The following is a 26,557-nucleotide window of genomic DNA, read 5'->3' as shown; positions in this document are numbered from 1 at the left end:
AATACAATGCTTTTAGTTTTAGAAATATTTAGGGCTAACTTATTCCTTGCCACCCACTCTGAAACTAACTGCAGCTCTTTGTTGAGTGTTGCAGTCATTTCAGTTGCTGTAGTCGCTGACGTGTATAGTGTTGAGTCATCCGCATACATAGACACTCTGGCTTTAATCAAAGTCAGTGGCATGTCATTAGGAAAAATTGAAAAAAGCAAGGGGCCTAAACAGCTACTCTGGGGAATTTCTGATTCTAACTGGATTATATTTCAGAGGCTTCCATTAAAAAAAAACTGTGTTCTGTTAGACAAGTAACTCTTTATCCACATTATAGCAGGGGGTTTAAAGCCAAAACACATATGTTTTTCCAGCACCAGACTATGATCGATAATGTCAAAAGCTGCACTGAAGTCTAACAAGACAGCCCCCACTATCATTTTATCATCAATTTCTCTCAGCCAATCATCAGTCATTTGTGTAAGTGCTGTGTTTGTTGAGTGTCCTTCCCTATAAGATGCAGAAATGTTGTTGTCAATTTGTTTACTGTGAAATAGCATTGTATCTGGTCAAACACTATTTTTTCCAGAAGCGAACTAAGGGTTGGTAACAGGCTTGGTCACCTATTTGAGCCAGTAAAAGAGGGGGCTTAACTATTCTTGGGTAGCGAATGACTTTAGCTTCCCTCCAGGCCTGAGGGAAATAATTGAATCCTAGTAAAAATTCCCTGTCTAAGGTTAGTTAGGATCACAACTTTATTTTAAGAATGTGAAATGTCAGAATAATAGTAGAGAGAATTATATATTTAAGATTTTATTTCATCACATTCCCAGTGGGTCAGAAGTTTACATACACTCACTTAGTATTTTGTAGCATTGCCTTTAAATTGTTTAACTTGGGTCAAACGTTAAAGGTAGCCTTCCACAAGTTTCCCACAATAAGTTGGGTGAATTTTGACCCATTCCTCCTGACAGAGCTGGTGTAACTGAGTCAGGTTTGTATGCCTCCTTGCTCGCACACGCTTTTTCAGTTCTGCCCACACAGTTTCTATAGAATTGAGGTCAGGGCCATGTGAAGGCCACTCCAATACCAATACCTTGACTTTGTTGTCCTTAAGCTATTTTACCACAACTTTGGAAGTATGGTTGGGGTCATTGTCCATTTGGATGACCCATTTGCGACCCAAGCTTTAACTTCCTGACTGATGTCTTGAGATGTTGCTTCAATATATCCACATAATTTTCATCCTTCATGATGCCATCTATTTAGTGAAGTGCACCAGTCTTTCCTGCAGCAAAGCACCCCCACAACATGATCCTGCCACCCCCGTGCTTCACGGCTGGGATGGCGTTCTTCGGCTTGCAAGCTTCCCCCTCCCCAATAAATTTGTGGAGTGGTTGAAAACAAGTTTTAATGATTCCAACCTAAGTGTATGTAAACTTCCGACTTCAACAAGATATAACGTTTCTTCAAATGCAGTCGCAAAAACCATCCAGCGCTGTGATGAAACCGGCTCTCATGAGGACCGCCACAGGAAAGGAAGACCCAGAGTTACTTCTGGTGCAGAGGATAAGTTAACTGCAATGCAGATTGCAGCCGAAATAAATGCTTCACAGAGTTCAAGTAACAGACACATCTCAACATCAACTGTTCAGAATGGACTGCGTGAATCAGGCCTTCATGGTTGATTTGCTGTGAAGAAACACCAATTATAAAAGAGACTTGCTTGGGCCAAGAAACACAATTAATGGACATTAGCCTGGGGAAATGTGTCCTTTGGTTTGACGAGTCCAAGATTTTTGGTTCCAACCACTGTGTCTTTGTGAGATACATGGTAGCTGAACGGATGATCTCTGCATGTGTGGTTCCCACCGTGAAGCATAGAGGAGGAGGTGTGAGGTTTGTCGGGGTGCTTTGCTGGTGACACTGTCTGTGTTTTATTTAGAATTCATGGCACACTTAACCAGCATGGCTACAACAGCATTCTGCAGTGATACGCCATCCCATCTGGTTTTCATTTAGTGGGACTATCATTTGTTTTTTCAAAAAGACAATGACCAAAAACACACCTCCAGGCTGTGTAAGGGCTATTTGACCAAGAAGTAGAGTGATGGAGTGCTGCATCAGATGACCTGGCCTCCACAATCCCACGACCTCAACCCAATTGAGATAGTTTGGAATGAGTTGTACCACAGAGTAAAGGAAAAGCAGCCAACAGTGCTCAGACTATGTGGGAACTCCTTCAAGACTGTTGGAAATGTATTCCAGGTGAAGCTGGTTGAAAGAATGCCAAGAGTGTGCAAAGCTGTCATCAAGGAAAAGAGTGGCTACTTTGAAGAATCTATAATCTAACATTTATTTTGATTTGTTTAACACTTTTTTTGTTTACTACATGATTCCATAAGCGTTATTTCATAGTTTTGATGTTTTCACAACTTCTACAATGTAGAAAATAGTACAAATAAAGGAAAAACCCTGATGTGTCCCTGAACAAAGCCGAAGTCAAAATCAAAAGTAACAGTCAATATCTGGTGTCTAGTATGGCTGGTGGCATTGTCATGCTGGAGGGTCATGTAAGGATGAGCCTGCAGGAAGGGTATCACATGAGGGAGGAGGATGTCTTCCCTGTAACGCACAGCATTGAGATTGCCTGCAATGACAACAAGCTCAGTCCGATGATACTGTGACACACCGCCCCAGACCACGATGGACCCTCCACCTCCAAATCGATCCCGCTCCATACAGGCCTCTGTGTAAGACTCATTCCTTCTACGATAAACGCAAATCCGACCATCAACCCGGGTGAGACAAAACCGCGACTTGTCAGTGAAGAGCACTTTTTACCAGTCCGGTCTGGTCCAGCGATGGTGGATTTGTGCCCATAGGCAACGTTGTTGCCGGTGATGTCTGGTGAGGACCTGCCTTTACAACAGGCCTACAAGCCCTCATTCCAGCCTCTCTCAGTCTATTGCGGACAGTCCGAGCACTGATGAAGGGACTCGGACAGTTGTTGTTGCCATCCTGTGCCTGTCCCGCAGGTGTGATGTTCGGATGTACCGATCCTGTGCAGGTGTTGTTACACGTTGTCTGCCACTGTGTGGATGATCAGCTTTCCATCCTGTCTCCCTGTAGCATTGTCTTAGGCGTCTCACAGTACGGACATTGCAATTTATTGCCCTGGCCTATATCTGCAGTCCTCATGCCTCCTTGCAGCATGCCTAAGGCACGTTCACGCAGATGAGCAGGGACCCTGGGCATCTTTCTTTTGGTGTTTTTCAGAGTCAGTTAGAAAGGCCTCTTTAGTGTCCTACGTTTTCATAACTGTGACCTTAATTGCCTACCGCCTGTAAGCTGTTAGTGTCTTAATGATCGTTCCACAGGTGCATGTTCATTAATTGTTTATGGTTCATTGAACAAGCATGGGAAACAGTGTTTAATTAAACCCTTTACAATGAAGATCTGTGAAGTTATTTGGATTCTTACATATTATCTTTGAAAGACAGGGACGTTTCCTTTTTTGCCGAGTTTATATTTATATATATTTTGCCGTTTTGTCTTTTATTTAATTGTTGACACCATATTTATATTGGAGAAGGCGAGTAGTGACACATTTTAAATTGATCATGTTGTGATATGTAAGTTGATTTCTGTTGGTTGTGAGCAAACTTTTTGAACATAATATGGAATATATTTGTTGTCTTAAAGGGAAGGTGTTACAGGCTTTGGTTTTTCCATTTATATTTTGAGGTTTGATGTTAGTACATAAGCATTTGGTGCTCAACAACTGCTGTCATCTCATTAGTCAGTATGTGTTACACTTGTGCTGGCTTGTCCATCTCGTTAGTCCGAAGGGTTTTCACCTGTGCTGGCCCAAGTTATATTTAAGGGTGGCTGGCCCTGTGCTCCAATTATCTAAAGAGACATGGAACATCTTTAGTTGTCTATCCCTTTTAATATTTTTTTTTGTTTGTTATCTGATCTTCCCTATTTTCGTTTTTCTCCACTTTCTGGTTTGCTTCCTGTCTTGAATTTATTTTTATTGTTTTATTTTGTTTGCGTCTTGTGCAGATTTAGCGGGTGGGTGTCTTTGGTGTCTCATGGTGGGTGTCTTTTAGGTCCCAGTTGTTGTTTCTAGTCAACTTTCAGAGGACATCCCCATGAGTGTCTTTCAGAACCCCTCTTAAAACCCCACCTGTTTCCGTTGTTGTTAATGACTCTTTGTTAGTTCCCTCTTCTGTTTGAGCAACATTTTTGGGTTCCTTGCAGGGAACATAACAATACCATTTAGGATTAACTAGTTGTTATCCACTGCTAGCTAATAATAATAAATATAATATCCAGTGTTTAACATAACATGTTAACATTAAATTAACTACTACAGATTAAGAAATTAGCTAGCTAGTTAACATTTTTGCTAATAATAGGTTGTAAGTTAGTCTTAAAATCTAAACCACTATTGTGTTGACAGAGTATGCTAGCAGCTAACTTACCAGCTACCAAGCTAGAGACAGTACCCGAGTTCAAAAGTTAGATAACTAACTAGCTAGCTAGCGTACTAATCCAAAAAAGAAATCTAAAGCAATTGTCGATGTTAGCTAGCTAGCTGGCAGCTAATGTTTGCTAGCTGGCGAAGTTATCTAGTCAGCAAACGTGATCTACTTAGCTATCTAACTATATCATAACAAAGATCGTCTAATGCATCATCAAGGTTTCAAAAGTCGGCAAGACACATCACGGGAACTATCTGTTCTTGGGACAGAGGAACAATGCATCACACCCAAAAGTGATAAAATAACTATTGTTTAACTGTGCAACGATTTAAAACAATGTTGCACGATGATACATAAAGGTTCAATAGTATACATTTGTAAGTGCATGTATAAATGGTGAATAGCTGGACATAAATAGTGGCTCACTATTTGGAAAGCACTGACTGGCTATCGCACCATTTTGACCAGTTAGTTATAACCCATTTATTAAAGGTGTATAATGCATTTACAAATGATTAAATAACCATCAATAACGTAATTACAAACCCTTTATAAACCCTTTACAAATAGTATCTTGTTGTAAAGTTTTACCAACACTTTCTTATCTAGTTTGATTATTAAACACATATCTGCACCAAAACGTATTACAAATGAAATGTAGTATTAAATATGATATGGGAAAAACATACACAAATAATAAAATATGAAGAAATCAAGAATAATTTAATAATAATACATCTTGTTATGCAAACCTGAAAACAATGTGCAAGTTACATCAAACTTTGGAATCACAAAATATGATAAGAATAAGGTAAATAATAACAATAATGAACTTTTACAACTTCAATTGCTTCTGTACATACTAGGCCTATAGCCTAATACACAAGGCATATAGCCTTATACCTTCCACTAGGCCTATAGCCTAATACACAAGGCATATAGCCTTATACCTTCCACTAGGCCTATAGCCTAATACACAAGGCATATAGCCTTATACCTTCCACTAGGCCTATAGCCTAATACACAAGGCATATAGCCTTATACCTTCCACTAGGCCTATAGCCTAATACACAAGGCATATAGCCTTATACCTTCCACTAGGCCTATAGCCTAATACACAAGGCATATAGCCTTATACCTTCCACTAGGCCTATAGCCTAATACACAAGGCATATAGCCTTATACCTTCCACTAGGCCTATAGCCTAATACACAAGGCATATAGCCTTATACCTTCCACTAGGCCTATAGCCTAATACACAAGGCATATAGCCTTATACCTTCCACTAGGCCTATAGCCTAATACACAAGGCATATAGCCTTATACCTTCCACTAGGCCTATAGCCTAATACACAAGGCATATAGCCTTATACCTTCCACTAGGCCTAAAGCCTAATATATGAAGAGTCAGAATGGGAACAAATTAAAAGCATGCATTGGAGGTGAAATGACCAGTGACAATCTGAGCTATTTGGGTGAAGACTAGGATTCCCTTTACTAGTGCCTATGTCCACAATGAGTAACACTCACTGGAACACCATAACCTAAAACAATTTTGGTTCCCTACGATGCATAACTGCTTTCCCTTGCATTATGGTGCAACATAAACAAACCACGTCATATTCTCCTTTCTATATTTGAATCTAGGCTGTGAGGGTGTGATTGTCCCTCAGCCCTGTCTGCAGCCTCAGCAGCATGTTGTCCAGTCTCTCCAGCCCTGTCTGCAGCCTCAGCAGCATGTTGTCCAGTCTCTCCAGCCCTGTCTGTAGCCTCAGCAGCATGTTGTCCAGTCTCTCCAGCCCTGTCTGCAGCCTCAGCAGCATGTTGTCCAGTCTCTCCAGCCCTGTCTGCAGCCTCAGCAGCATGTTGTCCAGTCTCTCCAGCCCTGTCTGCAGACTCAGCAGCATGTTGTCCAGTCTCTCCAGCCCTGTCTGTCCTTGGCAGCACAGGAACAGCTTCTATTGGGGCGGCAGGTAGCCTAGTGGTTAGAGTTGGGACAGTAACCGAAAGATTGCTTGATCGAATCCCTGAGCTGATAAGGTACAAATCTGTCGTTCTGCCCCTGAACAAGGCAGTTAATCCATTGTTCCTAGGCCATTGTTCCTAAGAATTTGTTCCTAACTGACTTTCCTTGTTAAATAAACAAATATTGACTGCCTGATGCACAGGTGACATATCTACAGTGTAGTCCCCAAGAAGGTCTGAGGGTGGACAGTCCACCAGTGTCAGAGAGGAGAGAGAAATAATTGCATACAGTGTGTGTACATGTAGCCTAATAGTACATAACAAGAATACAACATTGACAGTTGTAAACTAAACCAGGATGATTTAGTTACCATGCTGACTACCAGCCCGAGCTTTCAAAAGTCATAACTATTGGCTAGCTACCTAGCTATCATCATAAGGGTTAGGGTTAGGCGCCATTCATTCTTGCAATCAACAGCCAGCAGGCTTATTATTTTTAGGAATCATATCACAGATAACGACACAATTAGATATCTAGCTAAGTATTTATTTATATATCTAACTGATGACACCAGGCAGGCTAAAACTCCATCCCACACAAAACATGGTGAAATTTCAGGCAGTCTTTTCAAACAGCTCTTACACTCAAATTACATGATCATCATTTTCACAATTTCACAGTATTATCCCAATCTCATGGTGTGGCAATATACAGTTGAAGTCGGAAGTTTGCATACACATTAGCTAAATACATTTAAACTCTGTTTTTCACAATTCCTGACATTTAATCCCAGTAACAATTCCCTGATTTAGGACAGTTAGGATCACCACTTTTTTATGAATGTGAAATGGCAGAATAATAGTAGAGAGGATGATTTATTTTAGATTTTATTTCTTCCATCACATTCCCAGTGGGTCAGATGTTTACATACACTCAATTAGTATTTGTCTTTAAATTGTTTAACTTGGGTCAAACGTTTCGGGTAGCCTTCCACAAGCTTCCCACAATAATTTTGGTGAATTTTGGCCCATTCCTCCTGACAGAGCTGGGGTAACTGAGTCATGTTTGTAGGCCTCCTTGCTCACACACGCTTTTTAAGTTCTGCCCACAAATTTTCTATAGGATTTAGTTCAGGGCTTTGTGATGGCCACTCCAATTACTTGACTTTGTTGTCCTTAAGCCATTTTGCCACAACTTTGGAAGTATGCTTGGGGTCACTGTCCATTTGGAAGACCCATTTGCGACCAAGCTTTAACTTCCTGACTGATGTCTTGAGCTGTTTCTTCAATATATCCACATAATCTTCCTCCCTCGTGATGCCATCTATTTTGTGAATAGCACCAGTCCCTCCTGCAGCAAAGCACCCCCACAGCATAATGCTGCCACCCCCGTGCTTCACGGTTGGGATGGTGTGGTTCAGCTTGCAAGCATCCCCCTTTTTCCCCCAAACATAACAATGGTCATTATGGCCAAACAGTTCTATTTGCTATTTGCCTTTGCTGTTGTTCTGGGATTGATTTGCACTTTTTGCACCAAAGTTCATTCATCTCTAGGAAACCTAACCGACTTGCCAAAACTATAGTTTGTTAATAAGAAATTTGTGGAGTGGTTGAAAAATTAGTTATCATGACTCCAACCTAAGTGAATATAAACTCCCGACTTCATTTGTATATGAAACACAGGAAAATCTGCCTTCGGCCTTTAACTGCCTGATCTATCACCTGTGTACACCTGATACACACATCTCCAGAGTGCGCTCCCGAGTGGTACAGTGCTCTAAGGCACTGCATTTCAGTGCTAGGGGTATCACTACAGACCTTGGGTCAATTCCAGGCTGTATCACAACCGGCCATGATTGGGAGTCCCATAGGACGGCGCACAATTGGCCCAGTGTCGTCCGGGTTAGGGTTTGGCCGGGCTAGGCCGTCATTGTAAAAAATAATGTATTCTTAACTGACTGCCTAGTTAAATAAAGGTTCAATCAAATAAATAATAATCTAACTCTGTCTTGTCTCTCCCCCTCACCCCTTCATCCCCTCTGCAGTCCTAACCTGACATGGAGGGACATGCAGCACCTGTCCGTGCTGACCTCCAAGAGAAACCAGCTACATGACGAGGTGCACCAGTGGCGGAGGAACGGCGTGGGCCTGGAATTCAACCACCTGTTTGGTTACGGTGTGCTGGACGCTGGCGGCATGGTCAAGATGGCCAAGGAGTGGAAGACTGTCCCTGAGCGTTTTCACTGCGTGGCTGGATCATTGCAGGATGTCCAGTAAGTGACCGGGCACAGTACAGACAATACAATACCGACCTGGCTGAAAATAGAAGTAGTACTAAGATGTACAGTCGTCGCCAAAAGTTTTGAGAATGACAAACATATTAATTTTCACAAAGTCTGCTGCCTCAGTATCTTTAGATAAGTGTCAAAGGCTTTTATTGACAATTACATGAAGTTGATGCAAAGAGACAATATTTGCAGTGTTGACCCTTCTTTTTCAAGACCTCTACAATCTGCCCTGGCATGCTGTCAATTAACTTCTGGGCCACATCCTGACTGATGGCAGCCCATTATTGCATCATCAATGCATGGAGTTTGTCAGAATTTGTGGTGTTTTGTTTTTCCACCCACCTCTTGTGGATTGACCACAAGATCTCAATGGGATTAAGGTCTGGGGAGTTTCCTGGCCATGGACCCAAAATATCGATGTTTTGTTCCCTTGAGCCACTTAGTTATCACAGTTACCTTATGGCAAGGTGCTCCATCATGCTGGAAAAGGCATTGTTCGGCACCAAACTGTTCCTGGATGGTTGGGAGAAGTTGCTCTCGGAGGATGTGTTGGTACCATTCTTTATTCATGGCTGTGTTCTTAGGCAAAATTGTGAGTGAGCCCACTTCCTTGGCTGAGAAGCAACCCCACACATGAATGGTCTCAGGATGCTTTATTGTTGGCATGACACAGGACTGATGGTAGCGCTCACCTTGTCTTCTCCCGACAAGCTGTTTTCCGGATGCCCCAAACAATCAGAAAGGGGATTCATCAGAGAAAATCACTTTACCCCAGTCCTCAGCAGTCCAATCCCTATACCTTTTGCAGAATATCCATCTGTCCCTGATATTTATAGTGGCTTCTTTGCTGCCCTTCTTGACACCAGGCCATCCTCCAAAAGTCTTCACCTCACTGTGCATACAGATGCACCCACACCTGCCTGCTGCCATTCCTGAGCAAGCTCTGTACTGGTGGTGCCCCGATCCCGCAGCTGAATCAACTTTAGGAGACGGTCCTGGCACTTGCTGGACTTTCTTGGGCGCCCTGAAGCCTTCTTCACAACAATTGAACCGCTCTCCTTGAAGTTCTTGATGATCCGATAAATGGTTGATTTAGGTGCAATCTTACTGGCAGCAATATCCTTGCCTGTGAAGCACTTTTTGTGCAAAGCAATAATGACGGCACATGTTTCCTTGCAGGAAACCATGGTTGACAGAGGAAGAACAACGATTCCAAGCACCACCCTCCTTTTGAAGCTTCCAGTCTGTTATTCAAACTCAATCAGCATGACAGAGTGATCTCCAGCCTTGTTCTCGTCAACACTCAACAATCACTGACATGATGTCAGCTGGTCATTCTGTGGCAGGGCTGAAATGCAGTGTAAATGTTTTTGGCAGATTCAGTTCATTTGCAATGCAAAGAGGGACTTTGCAATTAATTGCAATTCATCTGATCACTCTTCATAACATTCTGGAGTACAGTGGGGCAAAAAAGTATTTAGTCAGCCACCAATTGTGCAAGTTCTCCCACTTAAAGATGAGAGAGGCCTGTAATTTTCATCAGAGGTACACTTCAACTATGACAGACAAAATGAGAAAAAAAAAGAAAAAAAATCACATTGTAGGATTCTTATGAATTTTTTTGCAAATGATGGTGGAAAATCAAGTAAAATTGATTGACAACTAGGGGTATGTTAATAAATTGCCTCCAGTGGGTGGTTTGTAAATTCAGAGCATTGTCAGATTGTCTGTTCATAAATTCAGAGCTTTTCGGTCTCCGAGGGTTCAGAGCATACACTGTGCTATTGATACAGGAACGCTCAGGCCAAGGAGTAGGGTTGATCTGCACATTCCTCACAATGGCAGTTAAGCAACCAAGCTGACTGGCTAAAGTTGGCTAGCTGCTTCCAGACACAAATGAGAGAACACCTAGTAGAGCTGGTTAGCTTGTTTACATTAGCCAGAGCCTTAGTGACTAACTGTGCTGCTGGCAACCATTGAATTACTTTTTTGCAGAAGTTTACTGGCACCGGTCATATTCAGCGGGTGTTGCGCATTCATAAATCCATAATTTATTTTGAGCTCACTCAGACAAGTGCTCTGAAATCGGAGTAGATAGCCAGAGTGAATTTACGAATGCAAGAGATATGCTGAACTAGATAAAAGTTGTTCAAGTTCCTAAATTTCTCACTAGAAAACCAAATGACACCTGCATCTCTATCTGTAGCCACCGAAAAACGATATGAGGGGAAAAAGTCGGTGGCTCACCCACTCCTCCAATGACATGATATCCTTCCAGCAGCTCTCTAACTAACTAGCTAATGTTAAGGCCAGATTGTTCTTCAAGATGTTCAAACGTTCATAGATGACCAGCAGGGTCAAATAATAATCACAGTGGTTGTAGAGGGCGTACCATGTCAGTACCTCAGGTGTAAATGTCAGTTGGCTTTTCACAGCCGAGCATGCGTTAGAGAGAGAGAGCGAGAGAGAAAGAGAGAGAGAGAGAGAGTCGAAAACGGCAGGTTCGGGACAAGGTAGCACGTCCGGTGAACAGGTTAGGGTTCCATAGCCGCAGGCAGAACAGTTAAAACTGGAGGGGGACCATACTTAAATTCACACAGGACACCAGAAAGAATAGGATAATTACACCAAATATAACAGACTGACCCTAGTCCCCCGGCCATAGACTATTGCAGCATAGATACTGGAGGCTGAGGCAGGGGGGTGTCTCGGGGGACACTGTGGCCCCGTCTGACGATACCCATTGACACTTTGCCAAAGCACAGCCCCCACACCACAAGAGGGATATCAACAGACCACCAACTTACTACCCTGAGACAAGGCCGAGTATAGCCCATGAAGATCTCCTCCACTGCACGTAGACACCTGCTCGTCGAACATCTCATTCCAAAATCATGGGCATTAATATGGAGTTGGTTCCCCCTTTGCTGCTATAACAGCCTCTACTCTTCTGGGAAGGCTTTCCGTTAGATGTTGGAACATTTCTGTGGGGACTTGCTTCCATTCAGCCACAAGAGCATTAGTGAGGTCGGGCACTGATGAGGGGCAATTAGGCCTGGCTCACAGTCAGCTTTCCAATTCATCCCAAAGGTGCTCGATGGGGTTGACGTCAGGGCTCTGTGCAGGCCAGGCAAGTTCTTCGACACAATTCTCGCCAAACCATTTTTGTATGGACCTCGCTTTGTGCACTGGGCAATTGTCATACTGAAACGGGAAAGTACCTTCCCCAAACTGTTGCCACAATGTTGGAAGCACAGAATTGTCTTGAATGTCATTGCATGCTGTAGCGTTAATATTTCCCTCCACCAAACTTTAGAGTTGGCACTATGCTTTGGGGCAGGTAAAATTCTCCTGGAGTCTGCCAAACCCAGATTCGTCCATCGGACTGCCACATGGTAAAGCGTGATTCATCACACCAGAGAAAATAAAAATGTGAGAAATTATGCCACCCCACATCAAGAAACTGTTTCAAAGGAGAGACATGCATGAAATTAACACCGTGATCATCATATTCATCACGGCACTGTCGGGAAAGGTTTTTACAACGGAAAAATATATTTATTTTGCAGGAAAAAGTTAATACAATTGCATATTTTATGATGATGAAATGCTTTATTTTTATTTATTCAAGTGAATCTCATTCTCCAATAATGAATGCCAGCTAAGATAGGGGTAGGTAACATATTCTAGTCTAAGCCTAACCAAAAGCCCACATTTCGGTTTCCTAGAATAATTTAATGGCAAACCAAGCATGGTTTATATAGTTGTTGGGTTTCCGTGGGGGAGCAGGATTTGAGGCAGCACTAGTGCTCAGTCAGGTCTGCTGGGTCAATGCTAAGTAGGTCAGGTAATAGAAGGAGCTGTGAGTGCAGAGGTCTAGACAGACTGGGCTATGGTAAATACTCTGCACCCACAGGCTGAATCTGAGATTTAATTAGATACAGGGGACACCTGTGGTCTCAAGGAGCTAACCAGAATACTGATTATGTTATTATTTCTCTCTCTCTGTCCTTCTGTTTCTTCCTCTCTCGAATCTCTCTCTTCCTTAATACATTTTTGTATTCCCGTTTCTCTATATCTTTCTGTCATGTTTTCCTTTCTCCATCTCCCTGTATTTTTGTCATTCTCTGACCCTTCCTTTCCCACCTTTCATCTTCTGTCTCCCTTTCAAGTCTTCTCCATCCCTCTGTCCATCTCTCTCCCCCTGTTGTCCCTTTTCATTATCCTCCCTTTATCACCTTTTTTTCCTGTCTCAATTGACTCTTCTTTTGCCTTCACCTTCCTAAACCCCCCCTCCCATCTTTCCCTTCAGTAAGATCCAATCGGGTGGCAAGCTGATCCTGACCATCTCCACTGACTCCTGCCAGGGGAAGGACAACTTTGTCCGCTACCTGGAGCACGTTCAGGCTGTGGTCACAGTCAATGGTAGTCGCCGTGGCGACCTCAACATCAACATGACCTCCCCCATGGGCACCAAGTCCATCCTGCTGAGCTGCCGGCCCCGGGACGACGACGCCAAGGTGGGCTTTGACAAGTGGCCCTTTATGACCACACACACCTGGGGAGAGGACCCCCGCGGGACCTGGGTCCTGGAGGTGGGCTTCCAGGGAGACGAGCCACAGAGAGGGGCCCTGAAGGAGTGGACCCTCATGCTCCATGGAACACAAAGTGCCCCTTACATAGACCAGATAGTGCGCAACTACCAGTCCAAACTAGCCATGTCAAAAAAGGAGGAGCTGGAGGAAGAGCTGGACGAGGCAGTGGAAAGGAGTCTGAAAAGTCTGCTGAGTAAAAACTAGCTGACGTAGCTAACTAAACACCGCCTGGTCAGGTCTGCATGCCGGGCCGGTCTCGCTCTGTACTTCTCTCCTATCTTTCTCTCACTTCTCCTCTCTTTCTTTCTCGCACTTTCCACTTCTCTCACTTTCTCTGCCCCTTCTCGCTTTATCTTGCCCTCTCTCACACTTTCTCTCCCGACTCCCTTTCTCTCCTCTCTCATTTTCTTTCTTTCCTCCCCTCCCACCCTTTTCTCTGCTTTTTGTTTTTCTGTGTTTATATTAGCCATCTACTTCCAATTAATGTTTCTTGTAATCCGATGTTGATGATAAAAGTGTAACCTTAAAATAATCTGTTCTATAGAGAAAACAAAAAACTATAGAGAAAACTTTCGGTCTGTTTTTTTACACATGACAAAAATGTATATGAACATAATGCATCCCACTATATGGTGTTCTTGCTTTCCCCCACACCTCCACTTCTGGTGAACCAACTGTTGTACAGTTTGTGACTGTAAATTATTTTCAGTGTCATTCTACTTAAAGTTTAATATCTTGCAAACAGAGGAGTGATACTTCTTTCCGTTTATATTCTTGTGACAAGCAACTGTTTCTATATAAACAAGGCAAGGATCGAGTGATTTATTTTGCAGCCTGTGGTCCTCAAAGCGTATTGCAGAATAACCTTTGTCGTATACTATAATAAATCTATTCAGCTGTTTGTTAAAGCACTTCAGTGATTTGCACCACTCTGCAATGCACAGGCAAGGTAGCAGAAATGTCTTGTCATTTGAATGAGGAAGAGAAAGATAGGAACTGGAAGATAGGTGGTTCTGTATTCCAATTTCACTTTCTAAGGTAAGTCATTTGGCCTTACAATGCTCAATGCCAGACAATTGAAGCCTATGCTGTAATGGGAAGCACTTATCTGTTCACTCAAGAGCACAGGGACATTTACATCACACACTGGGTGTTATTCTGTCACACACGCACACGTTTTCTGGCTCTCCCTTTCTCTCTCTCTTGTCTGTCCCTCTAAGGGAAAGTGGATTGTGCAGAGTTCAGAGGTCGCTGTCTGCTCCTCCTGTTCATCTCAATAAAAATGGATGACTCTCCTTCAGTAACTGTACCTATCACTCCGTGCTGAGAGACACCCAATGTTTACTAAACACTGCACTAGCTCAGTCTAGTTTCCTCACTATGACGCAATTAATATAGCTCTAGTTTGCAAGTCAAACAGGGTGATCAGTTAAAAAACTAGGCATCCATCACCTCTACCATCATTATAAAGTAAGTCAATAATGCTTTAACTGCATACGAAAAGTAAAAATCTGAAACATCCGCTGTTATTATTCAGAGAATATAATATGAATCATTTAATATCTTTTTGGCACATTTCAATGGATTGAAATGAGATGATATGAAGGATTGGGGCATTCATTTGTAGTGGAACAAAGCTGTGAGTGTGTCATAAGAGTGGTGCTAATGTCCAAACACAAAGACAGTAGAGCTTTGCGCTTTTAAAGCTTGATTCTTTTTTATTATTAAAGCAATTTTATACACAGAAAGTCTGTGTTGAGGGCAGTCAATGGCATCCAATTGAACAAATGAGCTCTTGGGTTTGGGGGCAGCTTTGGTTTGGAAGGGTGGCAAACATCCATGAGGGCAGTAGCATGTCATCAATTTATAAAAATGTTAGAGGTGTTTTCACACATCAAGCAATGTTTACTCTACTTCGGGGGTTGAGATGACAAGGGGGCTTGTAGTTTTGATGTTCGTACTTCATGTTTTCAGACATTAAATGTGTAAGGTTACGGCGTAGGTAGAAAACAACAATAGCAGCATTATGGAACCAGCAAACACTTGCTGAAAGCAAAGCCAGAAAGCGTGAGCGAATAGAGGAGCAGTATCAGGAAGAACTGTCTCTTTAAGGTTGGTTTCATATAGGGTGGGAACAATGTCTTTAGAATGTGTCTTTAGCAGAGTCACATAATGGCTCAGTGTTTGTTCTTACTGGCATAAGGTGAGGCAAAACTTGTGAGATATATTGGCAAAGGTCGACCTTATCTCAGACTCAGTTCTTCTTTTTGCTGGTCTTCTCGATCATGGTCTCCACCACCATGGCTGTCTCCTCATAGCCCTTGGTCTTGCGGTCATTGGAGAACTTTTCCACTGACTCCACCATCTCCACCTTCTCGTAGCTCATGGAGTCAGGGGGCATGCTGTTAGCGCCACGGGGGGAGGGCATGGGACGAGGGCCCCTGCGGTGACTGTCGTCTTTACCCCCCTTGGGTCCGGAGGGATTGCTGGGGCCTTTGGGGGCAGGGTTGGGCTGTGGGGGGGGAGTAGGGTTCTTCGGCCTAGGCTCGGGGTCTCCGCCCCTAGATTTCCCCTTCCCACCACCTTTTCCTCCCTTATCGTCTCCTTTCCCCCCCTCTCCGTCAGAGGGCTGGGTGGGGGTAAGGGGACCAGGGGGTGGCATGGGCTGAGGATGAGGGGGGTTTGGGGAGGGGGTGTAAGGCCCGAAGGGGTCATAAGGGGAGACCATGCCGTTGCGGATGGTGACGAAGACGTGTCCGGCGGAGGGGCTGGAGGTGTAGAAGTGAGGGTGGGGGTAGCTGCCATCGCCTGTCACCAGCACATAGCGCCCCTTGGTGTAAAAGTCAGCAATTGGCTCTGGCTTCTTGTACTTCCTCATTCGGTCTCTGACAATGTTACAAAGCGTGTCGAAGGCTTTGCTGATCTGAGCCCCGTCTGGCACATCCTGGGGCGTGTACAGGGACCTCTGCTCCTCCCTCTTCACCTCGGCTTCCTCCCCTGCCACCCCTCGCTTCTCGTCCTCCATGTGTTCAGCTCCACCGACTCTCTCCTCCTGTCCACTGTCCATCACATCTTTGGGGCTGATCTCCTTCTTCTTCAGGACCTTCTTGGCCAGGTTCTTCTGGCGAGGCTTGATACTGGTGATGTCCTGGATGGCTTGCGTGATGTCTGGAGACAACAAAACAACACACTCACATTCTAAATACATTATCCAAGGAGGATAGTACCCCTACGGGACCATGATCATCCTTATCTGCCATGAATAGACCTCAGGAGGATTCATTGTGCTTTCTGTTCTATGGTCTTTGTATCTGAGTGGGTAGGATACACATCACTGTGTGGCTGTATACATTAGGGTTCTAGCTAGCGTGGTTATAGCCTATGATGACGACGGGGTGTTATGTGTCTGCTCTGTATGTATGGAGACTATCCGTGTGAAGCAGCTGTGGAATGAGAGATGGCATGTCCTCACCTCTGCCCCTGCTCGACACAGTGGGTGTGTGGGTGTAGCGGTAATTGGTGGTGAACAAGGTAATGGGAGTCCCAATTATTGCTGAATTCAACCTGTGGAAGAGAATGATGAAGAAATGTTAGTTACCATCACAGCAAGTGATAGTGTATTTTTATGTGTTAGTAATAAACATTATACAAATGTTTCATTTAACCTTTCATTGAACCTTTTATTTAACTAGGCAAGTCAGTTAAGAACAAATTCTTATTTACAATGATGGCTTACCCCGGCCAAACCCTAACCCGCACGCCGCTGGGCCAATTGCGCGCCGCCCTATGGGACTCCCAATCGAACCAGGGTCTTTAGTGAATCCTCCAGCACTGAGATGCTGTGCCTTAGACCGCTGCGCCGCTCGGGAGCCCAAATTGAAAGCTGACTGCGACACAGGTCTGATTGCCCAACATCAGTGCCTGACCTCACTAATGCTCTTGTGGCTGAATGGAAGCAACTTCCCGCAGCAATGTTCCAACATCTAGTGGAAAGCCTTCACAGAAGAGTGGAGGTTTGTTATAGGGGGAGCAACTAAATATTAATGCCCATGATTTTGGAATGAGATGTTCGACGAGCAGGTGTCCATATACTTTGGTCATGTACATCAGTGTATCTGTATTCCCAAATGTATCCCAAAGGGTTGAAGTCAGGGCTATGTGCAGACCAGTTAAGTTCTTCCAAACCAATCTCGAGAAACCATTTCTGTATGAACTTCGCTTTGTGCACGGAGCATTGTCATGCTGAACCAGGAAAGGGCCTTCCCCAAACTGTTGCACAAAGTTGGAAGCACAGAATCATCAAGATTGTCATTGTATGCTGTAGTGTTAAGATTTCCCTTCAATGGAAGTAAGGGCCCGGCCCCAAATCATTAAAAACAGCCCCAGACCATTATTCCTCTTCCACCAAACTTTACAGTTTGCATTATGCATTGGGGCAGGTAGAGTTCTCCTGGCATCCGCCAAACCCAGATTCATCAGTCGGACTGCCAGATGGTGAAGCATGATTCATCACTTCAGAGAATACGTTTCCAGTGCTTCAGAGTCCAATGGCAGCGAGCTTTACACAAATCTAGCCGACGCTTGGCATTGCGCATAGGGATCTTAGGCTTGTGTGCGGCTGCTCGGCCATGCAAACCCATTTCATGAGGCTCCTGACAAACAGTTATTTTGCTGACGTTGCTTCCAGAGCCAGATTCAAACTCAGTAATGAGTGTTGCAACCGGGGACAGACGACTTTTACGCGCTACCCGCTTCAGCACTCGGCGGTGCCGTTCTGTGAGCTTGTGTGGCCTACCACTGTTGCTTCTAGATGTTTCCACTTCACAATAACAGCATTTACAGTTGACTGGTGCAGCTCTAGCAGGGCAGAAATTTGACGAACTGACTTGTTGGAAAGGTGGCATCCTATGACGGTGCCACGTTGAACGTCTGTGCTCTTCAGTAAGGCCATTCTACTGCCAATGTTTGTCTATGGAGATTGCATGGCGGTGTGCTCGATTTTCTACACCTGTCAGCAACGGGTGTGGCTGAAATAACTGAATCCATATACTTTTGCATATGTAGTGTATGCATCTGTTGGTCACAAGTACCTTAAAAAAAGGTAGGGGCGTTGATCATGCAACACGACACATCTCCTTCGCATAGAGTTGATCAGGCTGTTAATTGTGGCCTGTGGAATGTTGTCGAATTCATCTTCAATCGCTGTGCGAACTTGCTAGATATTGGGTGGGAACTGGAACATGCTGTCGTATACATCGATCCAGAGCATCCCAAACATACTCAATGGGTGACATGTCTGCTGAGTATGCAGGCCATGGAAGAAATGTGACATTTTCACCTTCCAGGAATTGTGTACAGATGCTTGCAACATGGGGCCATGCATTACCATGCTGAAACATGAGGTGATGATGGCGAATGAATGGCACGACAATGGGCCTCAGGATCTCATCATTGTATCTCTATGCATTCAAATTGCCATGGATAAAATGCAATTGTGGTCGCTTATGAGTGCCAAAACCATAACCCCACCGCCAACATTAACATCAGCAAACCGCTCGCTCACACGACGTTATACATGCTGTCTGTCATCTGCCTGGTACAGTTGAAACCGGGATTCGTCCATGAAGAGCACACTTCTCCAGCGTGCCAGAGGCTATCAAAGGTGAGCATTTGCTCACTGAAGTCAGTTACGACGCAAAACTGCAGTCAGGTCAAGACCCTGGTGAGGACTACAATGCAGTGCTTCCCTGAGAAGGTTTCTGACAGTTTGTGCAGAAATTATTTAGTTGTGTAAAACCACAGTTTCAGCTGTCTGGGTGGCTAGTCTCAGACGATCCCACAGGTGGAGAAACCGTATGTGAAGGTCCTGGGCTGGCGTTGTTACATGTGGTCTGTGGTTGTGAGCCCTGTTGGACGTACTGCCAAATTCTCTAAAACGAAGTTGGAGGCGGCTACTGGTAGAGAAATGAACATTTAATTATTTGGCAACCGCTCTGGTGGACATTCCTGTAGTCAGCATGCCAAAACTTGACACATCTGTGGCATTGTGTTGTGTGACAAAACTTCACATTTTAGAGTGGCCTTTTATTGTCCCCAGCACAAGATGCACCTGTGTAATTATCATGATGTTTAATCAGCTTCTTGATATGCCACACCTGTCAGGTGGATGGATTAGTTTTGCAAAGGAGAAATTATAATTGGCAGGGACGTAAACACATTTGTGCGCAAAATCTGAGAGTAATACGCTTTCTGTGCATATGGAACATTTCTAGGATCTTTTATTTCAGCTCATGAAACATGGAACCAACACACAACATGTTGCGTTTATATTTTTGTGCAGTATACCTTTCGATTTTTGCATTGAGAGACTGAAAAGAAAACATGTTAATACAGTAAACAAAAGAAAGATTGATGACACTGAAGAGATATTCAACCATTATCAAACAAATCTGAGGTCGAAAACACACAAATATAATATCTCAAATTGCCGCCATGTGTCTGATACAGTATAGTCTACTACTGGTTTTCCAAGAACCAATACGTTGAAGTGCTGCCTATATCCAGTAGGAGCAGGACACTGGTCACTGTGTGTTGTGGTTAGAAAATTACCTGTTGTCCTCGTTCTCGATGATCCTCTTGTACCTCTCCAGCTCATTCTCCAGTGAGGTCTGGTACATGGCCAGGTGGCGGCACTCATTTGTGTATTTGTCCAGGGATCTCTCAGCTTCCTCGATGTCCTTCCTCAGAGACTCAATCTGCTCGTTGTACAGCTGGATCTCATCGTCATAGCCCTCCTGGGTGCTCATGATGGAACTCTCCAACACTGACGTCTGACACAGACATGCAGACGGATGGACGGAGATACTGTAAACTGCTTCTTTAAAAAAAACTGAATGCATTTCATATTTCCATTAAGAGTTAAGCTAATGACAACCAAACTTAAAGGGATAGTTCACCCAAATTACAAAATGTCATATTGGTTTCCTTACCCTATAAAGCATCTATGTTCAAGGTATGACAGCACTCCATGCATTGGTTAAGTTTCTCTAACGTTTTAGCATTTGTGGCACAAATCCCATTCAAGTAATGTCCAGATCATCTGAAAGTCTCTACAATTGATTGTGAAGGTCACCAAAGTCCATTAAATATCATTAGTTTGATTAATAGCATTTGGTAACAGTGCCACCCACTGCCAGGGAAACTAAACCAAAGCATGGATTGATGTCATACCTTGTATATCAGAGTTGGGTGAACAAACATTTCTTGCCTAACTCAGATTGTGTATTTGTGTGGTCCTTTGTAGCTCAGTTGGGATAGTATGGACTTGTATTGCCAAGGTAGTGTGTTCGATTCCTGGGACCACCCATACGTAAAATTGTCTGCTAAATGGCATTTATTTATGCAGTCTTTGTCATTCTTGGATCTGAATATGACTGAACTTCAGTTGATGGATTACTGTGGTCACTGAGCTACCTCATGTGCCAGGTGTCTGGCTATACAAAGACTGAATAAATCAGAACTTTTGTCAAGAGAAACTCATGACTACTGTACTCTTTGAGGATGTTGTGGTGACAGCTGTAGTACTGCAAAGGTGTTCAATCCACATATTGAATATTTCATGGCAACCTGTCTCGGATGGAAAATGGAATTGAGTCTTTAGAGGAATATATGGAGAAAAACATTCTGTAAAATATTCAGATTTCTTGCAACAATTATATTCAAACATTTTAAAATAAAACGTATTTCAGTTATAGAACACCATTTGAAAACTTTTTCTAGGGAACACAGACAGCTATGAGGTACAAACTACAGAAAATGAACAAAGTGAAAAGCATAATTTGAGAGTAAAGCTGAGGTAGAAAAAATATGTAGGGACAAAATTAAACTCATTTGAAGGATGTTCATCTAAAATATTATTCAATTGATTCACAACTTTCGAGAAAATAAACATGGACTTTGATGTTTGTCTTATTTTTTACGAAAATTAGTTTTCTAAGAAATACACCTGTATTTTCCTACTTCTCTGTAGCTTTTATCGCCTTTACTCACTAATCTCAAGGTGATGACTGGCACCTACTGGCACCCCTTTGCAACTACAACCACTTTACAGTATGTACTGTACGCCATGGGTACATTTCAACTTTCTACCTCAAGTAAAGCGGCTACCTCATCTCCCTTCCTCACTAATATGCATAGGGGGGTAGGGGTTAGGGGTTGATTTGGATTGGGACAATTTTCAAACAATTGAGCTTGAGATGCTTCCTAAATTGTCATAGTGACGGAGACAGGGACCTACCTCGTACTGCAGATGCTGCCTCTGTGCTTGGAGCTGACAGAGGGCGCTCTTATACTCCTCCAGCTGACTCTGCAGTGCTGGAACTCTCCTCTGGGCCAGCTGCTTCTCCTGCTCCTTCACACAGAGGGAGGACATACCAGTTATAATACACACTGATCACACAGAGGCAAGACAGGCCAGTTATAACACATAGAGATCACACAGTGGGACTACAGGCCAGTTATATTACAACTAGATAGACATTCAAAACGTCAAGTGCTTTACTTGCAACTTCAAAGACAGACAAGCAAACAGCTTACAGACTAACTGACTGCAATCAGCATACTTTCTGCTGAGAGACAACGTGAGCTGGGATTACCTGTCATAACACACAGAAGCTTATTATAAAAGGCAGTCACACTTCACAGAAAGGTCAGTACACCTCAACACATTGGAACACATTCGAAAGCATCACAACACATTTTCCAGTCACGGACACATGGTTATCCACAAAGTTCTGCACACGTAGCTGATTTCAAGGTTCTATTGTTATCTGGTCTGACACGTCTGGTCTGACTCAGCTGGTTCCCCTGGAAACTGACAAACGCGTGTGACAGGGGTAGACCTTACCTCAGAGGTGCCCACAGCCATATTTGGCACCAGGTGTATCGTCTGGTTGATCTGGTGCAGGATATTCACGTAGGTCTGGATCTCTGACAGGTTCTACGGGGGGAGGGGACATTTCCCAAGAAATGATTAGACCTTGGACTCCACATACACAGCGCACACAACTCAGAGGAAAATAAAGAGAAATGTCATATTGGGTGGGTGTATTTAACAAGGTTGCAATATTAGAGTACAGTACACAATATCTTTGTACTCTAATCACCCACCCTATTATTTTACCAGTGACATAATTGGTCAAATTAAGATCCTACATTTGTAAGTTGTAATATGGGATGCTATGCACACTGTATCTGTATCATTTGCAATAAATCTGATGTAAACGTATAAATGTACAGTATAAAGGCAGAATGAGTTTGTAATAGATTGCAGGTGATTTGTACAGTGCATTCGGAAAGTATTCAGACCCCTTGACTTTTTTCTACATTTTATTACGTTACAGCATTATTCTAAATTAATTCAATTTCATCCTGTTTCCATTGATCATCTTTGAGATGTTCCTGCAACTTGATTGGAGTCCAGCTGTGGTCAATTCAATTGATTGGGCATGATTTGGAAAGGCACACACCTGTCTATATAAGGTCCTACAGTTCACAGTGCATGTCAGGGCCAAAACTAAGCCATGAGACCGAAGGAATTGTCCGTAGAACTTCGAGAGGATTGTGTCGAGGCACATATCTGGGGAAGGGTACCAAAACAATTCTGCAGCATTGAAGGTCCCCAAGAACACAGTGGCCTCCATTATCATTCTTAAATGGAAGAAGTCTGGAACCACCAAGTCTCTTCCTAGAGCTGACCACCCGGCCAAACTGAACAATCGGGGGAGAAGGACCTTGATCAGAGAGATGACCAAGAACCTGATGTTCACTCTGACAGGGCTCCAGAGTTCTTCTGTGGAGATGGGAGAACCTTCCAGAAGGACAACAATCTCTGCGGGACTCCACCAATCAGGCCTTTATGGTAGAGTGGCCAGAAGAAAGTCACTTCTCCGTAAAAAGCAAATGACAGCCGGCTTGTAGTTTGCCAAAAGGCACCTAAAGATTCTCAGACCATGAGAAACAATATTCTCTGGTCTGATGAAACCACGAATAAACTCTTTGGCCTGAATGCCAAGCGTCACATCTGGAGTGAAGGTTCCCCTTTCACCAGGACAACAATCCTAAGCAGACAGCCAAGACCACCCAGGAGTGGCTTCAGGACAAGTCTTTAAATGTCCTTGAATGGCCAAGCCAGAGCCCAAACTTGAACTCGATCGAACATCACTGGAGAGACCTGAAAATAGCGACGCTCCCCATCTAACCTGATAGCGCTTGAGAGGATCTCCAGAGAAGAATGGGAGAAACTCCCCAAATACAGGTGTGTTAAGCTTGTAGCGTCATACCCAAGAAGACTCAAGCCTGTAATCGCTGCCAAAGGTGCTTCAACAAAGTACTGCGTAAAGGGTCTGAATACTTATATAAATGTGATTTAGCATTTTCTTATTTTTTATATATTTCCAAACATTTCCAAAAAATTGTTTTTGCTTTGTCATTATGGGGTATTGGGTGCAGATTGATTAGGGATTTTTTTATATCAATTTTAGAATAAGGCTGTAACATAACAAAATGTGGAAAAAGTCAAGTGGTCTGAATACTTTCCGAATGCACTGTATGCTGTACACCTCTTACCTTTCTGTGTCTGTCTTTGGTGGAGTTGATGTCATCCTGAAGGAACTGAGTCTGGATCTGAAACTCCAGGTTCCTGAGCAGGTTATGGTCAGCCTCCTAGGAAAGGAGAAGAAAGGGGAAAAGGATGAGTGGCGAGGAGAGAAGAAGAGAAAAAAACGAGAGAAGGGAAGAGAAGAAGATGGAAGAAAAGGAGAGAAGAAAGAGAAGTCAATAGGTCCATATATCGACTCCAATTCTCATAAAGCCTCAAACAGTATGACAATGCTGATATTGTTGAACTGAACACCACACAAAGCCTTTTTCTTCACTAGTACATTCCTCCATTAAGTCCAAAGCCTCTAAGATCAATAGAAGCTATTTTAATTCGGTTCCATCACCACACTGTATTGTCCTGATCTCATAAGCTTTGTCTCTCAGACCACAAAGTCCTACCAGGGTTGCAGTTACACAATTTAATTATGATTCTGACACCCTGGACAAAGCTTGTAGATTATTAACCAGACAGATTATATAATACATACTTTTTTGTGCCAAATTGCAAAGCCCCTTTCATGCCGCTAATAATGCAGCATGACAGTTTAGCACCTTATGAGAGATTTCCCAGAAACAGATTAGGTTTACTGTAGTCCTGGACTAAAAAGCAAACTCAAGGGAGAATGTCCATCAAAAACATTTTTGGGGGGGTCCAGGACTAGGCTTAATCTGTGTCTGGGAAACCACCCCTGTTTGTGTATTTTAACTAAAAGAAAGAATCAGTAAAAACAAACAAAAAACAGGGTTAATTGTCATGGGACTCACACACATACCCTGTTGAGTTGTTCCAATGTACCCCGCAGCTGTTCTTGATACTCACACTCATTTCTGTATCTATGGAGGACAAAACATCAATCACAAAACATAAATTCAGGAATTCCACAATGATGTGTGGCCTACCTTTTATTGATCTGTAATTTGAACACGTTTGTGTGTTGAGCACATTGATTTTCATCTATAGGGCTTTTCTGACTTTACAATGTCTGTATTGATTACCTAGTCATTGCCCTTAATCAACCTGGCTCTCCTTGAGAGCACTTGAAATGGCTGTTGCTTCCTTTTTTCAGAACACAACCACCTGTGCAGCATTCATCTAAATCCTGTCTTGGTGTTAGAATTTAGAAATCCATGACACTTACCATGGCTAATTTCCAAAGCAATAGACACCTTTATTGAAGACGGACAATTTATCATAGAGATAAGACCAGGTTATCTGGAAGCCTTCACCAACACAAAAACAGTTTACGCTGCACCTGATCTACATAAGGGCTCACCCTGCACTGTGTATGAACAGAGAGTGGCCCATACACACTTTCCTTCTCTCTGATCCACACATCAGTTTAAAAAAAAACACATAGCCCTCCTGACGCACACACAAACACACGCACTAACACTTTCAAGAGCAAGCACATCACTTACTTGTTGGTGAACTCGTCCAGCATGCGGCATGCGTCCTTCAGCTGGCGCTCAAGTTTGGCACGGTCGGCAGAGAGCTCGCAGATGCGCCTCCGGTTCAGGCCAATCTGTTCAGTAAAGGCCTCCTCAAGCCCACTGGCCTCTTCCATCCGCTGCAGCGTCTCTAGCTGCTTGCGGAACACGGAATTGCGCTGCTCCAGCACGCGTGCCCGATTAATATAGCGGGCGAAGCGGCTGTTGAGCTCCTGCAGGCTCTCCCAGCCCTGGATGGCTGAGGTGCCTGCCGATGCATCAGGGCCGTAGGGCTCTTCGAAGACATCAGAACGCTCATACTTCTCCTTGCGCACCTCGCGCCGGTAACTGGTCTTGTACATGGTGGTTGTTGTCGCTATCCCGCTGCCTCGGTTGATGTTATCCCCGGAGTGCGTTCTTCCCTGCGGCACCTTTAGTGTGTGAAAACTCCGGTGCTCACCCTCGGCTGTCTCATTCTAGACTAAAGGCTGCCTGGCCCTGGGCGCCTGCGAAATAGACCCCCAAAAATCTCACGCTGGCCTGTTCAAAAGCAAGCCTCACGCGTGGGACCTTCCAGAGTTTGTTAGCCTTTGTGGCTGACATTACAAACGCTCTGCCAATGATGACCAAACAAAAAAATAAAAACAAACAAAAGGCAGGCGAGGGAGAATACTGCTGTGTCAAATATACCATTATAAGGAGACCCTTTGTTTCCAATCAACCGTTTTTCTAGGTCTTTGTTTGAGGGAATTTTCGAACATGGCCTTGATTTACCACATGACAAAGTGGAAATAGCATGCTGTGCAGTTTGTTACAGGCCATATACAGTTACTAATGTGCCAAATGTAGCCTAGTAAACTCCAGAGAATAGTGTGTTCTCCTTATTGTAGCCTACATAGGAAAGACCATGGATGGTTGAAACAGGATATAGTTTCAGTGATGGCTGGCCCATTAGGTCACAATTGGTCAACAACAAAAAAGTGTAAAACTTGTGTAAATATACAGTACCAGTCAAAACTTTAGACACACCTACTCATTCAAGGGTTTTTCTTTATTTTGACTATTTTCTACATTTTAGAATTATAGTAAAGACATCAAAACTATGAAATAACACACATGGAATCATGTAGTAACCAAAAAAGTG

The 26,557-nt window shown here is 43.5% G+C and overlaps 2 protein-coding genes across 5 annotated transcripts in view; one reads left to right on the top strand and one right to left on the bottom strand.

Moving 5' to 3' along the window:
- LOC109899106 (neuroendocrine convertase 2) overlaps window positions 1-14,145 on the top strand; it is a 74,316-nt gene extending 60,171 nt beyond the window's left edge. The window contains exons 11-12 of the mRNA XM_020494161.2: window positions 8,489-8,716; window positions 13,044-14,145. Of these exons, the coding sequence (XP_020349750.1) occupies window positions 8,489-8,716; window positions 13,044-13,530 (715 nt within the window). The 3' untranslated portion in view covers window positions 13,531-14,145. The remainder of the gene's footprint in view (window positions 1-8,488; window positions 8,717-13,043) is intronic.
- LOC109899721 (filensin) lies at window positions 13,974-25,985 on the bottom strand. Of its 4 annotated transcripts, none has more exons than XM_031835701.1 (9): window positions 25,405-25,973; window positions 24,759-24,819; window positions 23,953-24,048; window positions 22,232-22,324; window positions 21,623-21,736; window positions 20,878-20,952; window positions 19,936-20,156; window positions 16,799-16,890; window positions 13,974-16,494 (listed from the first exon to the last, which is right to left on the bottom strand). In XM_031835701.1, the coding sequence occupies exons 1-9, from the start codon at window positions 25,773-25,775 to the stop codon at window positions 15,581-15,583; spliced, it is 2,037 nt and encodes a 678-aa protein (XP_031691561.1). In that variant the 5' UTR covers window positions 25,776-25,973; the 3' UTR covers window positions 13,974-15,580. The 4 variants fall into 4 exon arrangements, with proteins under 4 accessions (XP_031691561.1, XP_031691562.1, XP_020350777.1 ...); XM_031835702.1 differs by having other exon boundaries at window positions 21,623-21,730; XM_020495188.2 differs by lacking the exon at window positions 20,878-20,952 and having other exon boundaries at window positions 25,405-25,985.
- Between the last annotated feature and the right edge of the window lie 572 nt (window positions 25,986-26,557).

This window comes from Oncorhynchus kisutch, linkage group LG11, assembly GCF_002021735.2.
Source record: "Oncorhynchus kisutch isolate 150728-3 linkage group LG11, Okis_V2, whole genome shotgun sequence".
NCBI classification, from domain to species: domain Eukaryota; kingdom Metazoa; phylum Chordata; class Actinopteri; order Salmoniformes; family Salmonidae; genus Oncorhynchus; species Oncorhynchus kisutch.
This window is presented reverse-complemented; position numbering and strand designations above follow the sequence as displayed.

Excerpts from the sequence above, each read along its gene's own strand:
- LOC109899721 (XM_031835701.1), bottom strand. The coding sequence starts at position 25,775 with ATGTACAAGACCAGTTACCGGCGCGAGGTGCGCAAGGAGAAGTATGAG. Across the intron at positions 24,049-24,758 it reads CATTGGAACAACTCAACAGG|GAGGCTGACCATAACCTGCT; the intron begins GTATGTGTGTGA and ends CTCCTTTCCTAG. Across the intron at positions 16,495-16,798 it reads TGTGTCGAGCAGGGGCAGAG|ACATCACGCAAGCCATCCAG; the intron begins GTGAGGACATGC and ends TGTTGTCTCCAG.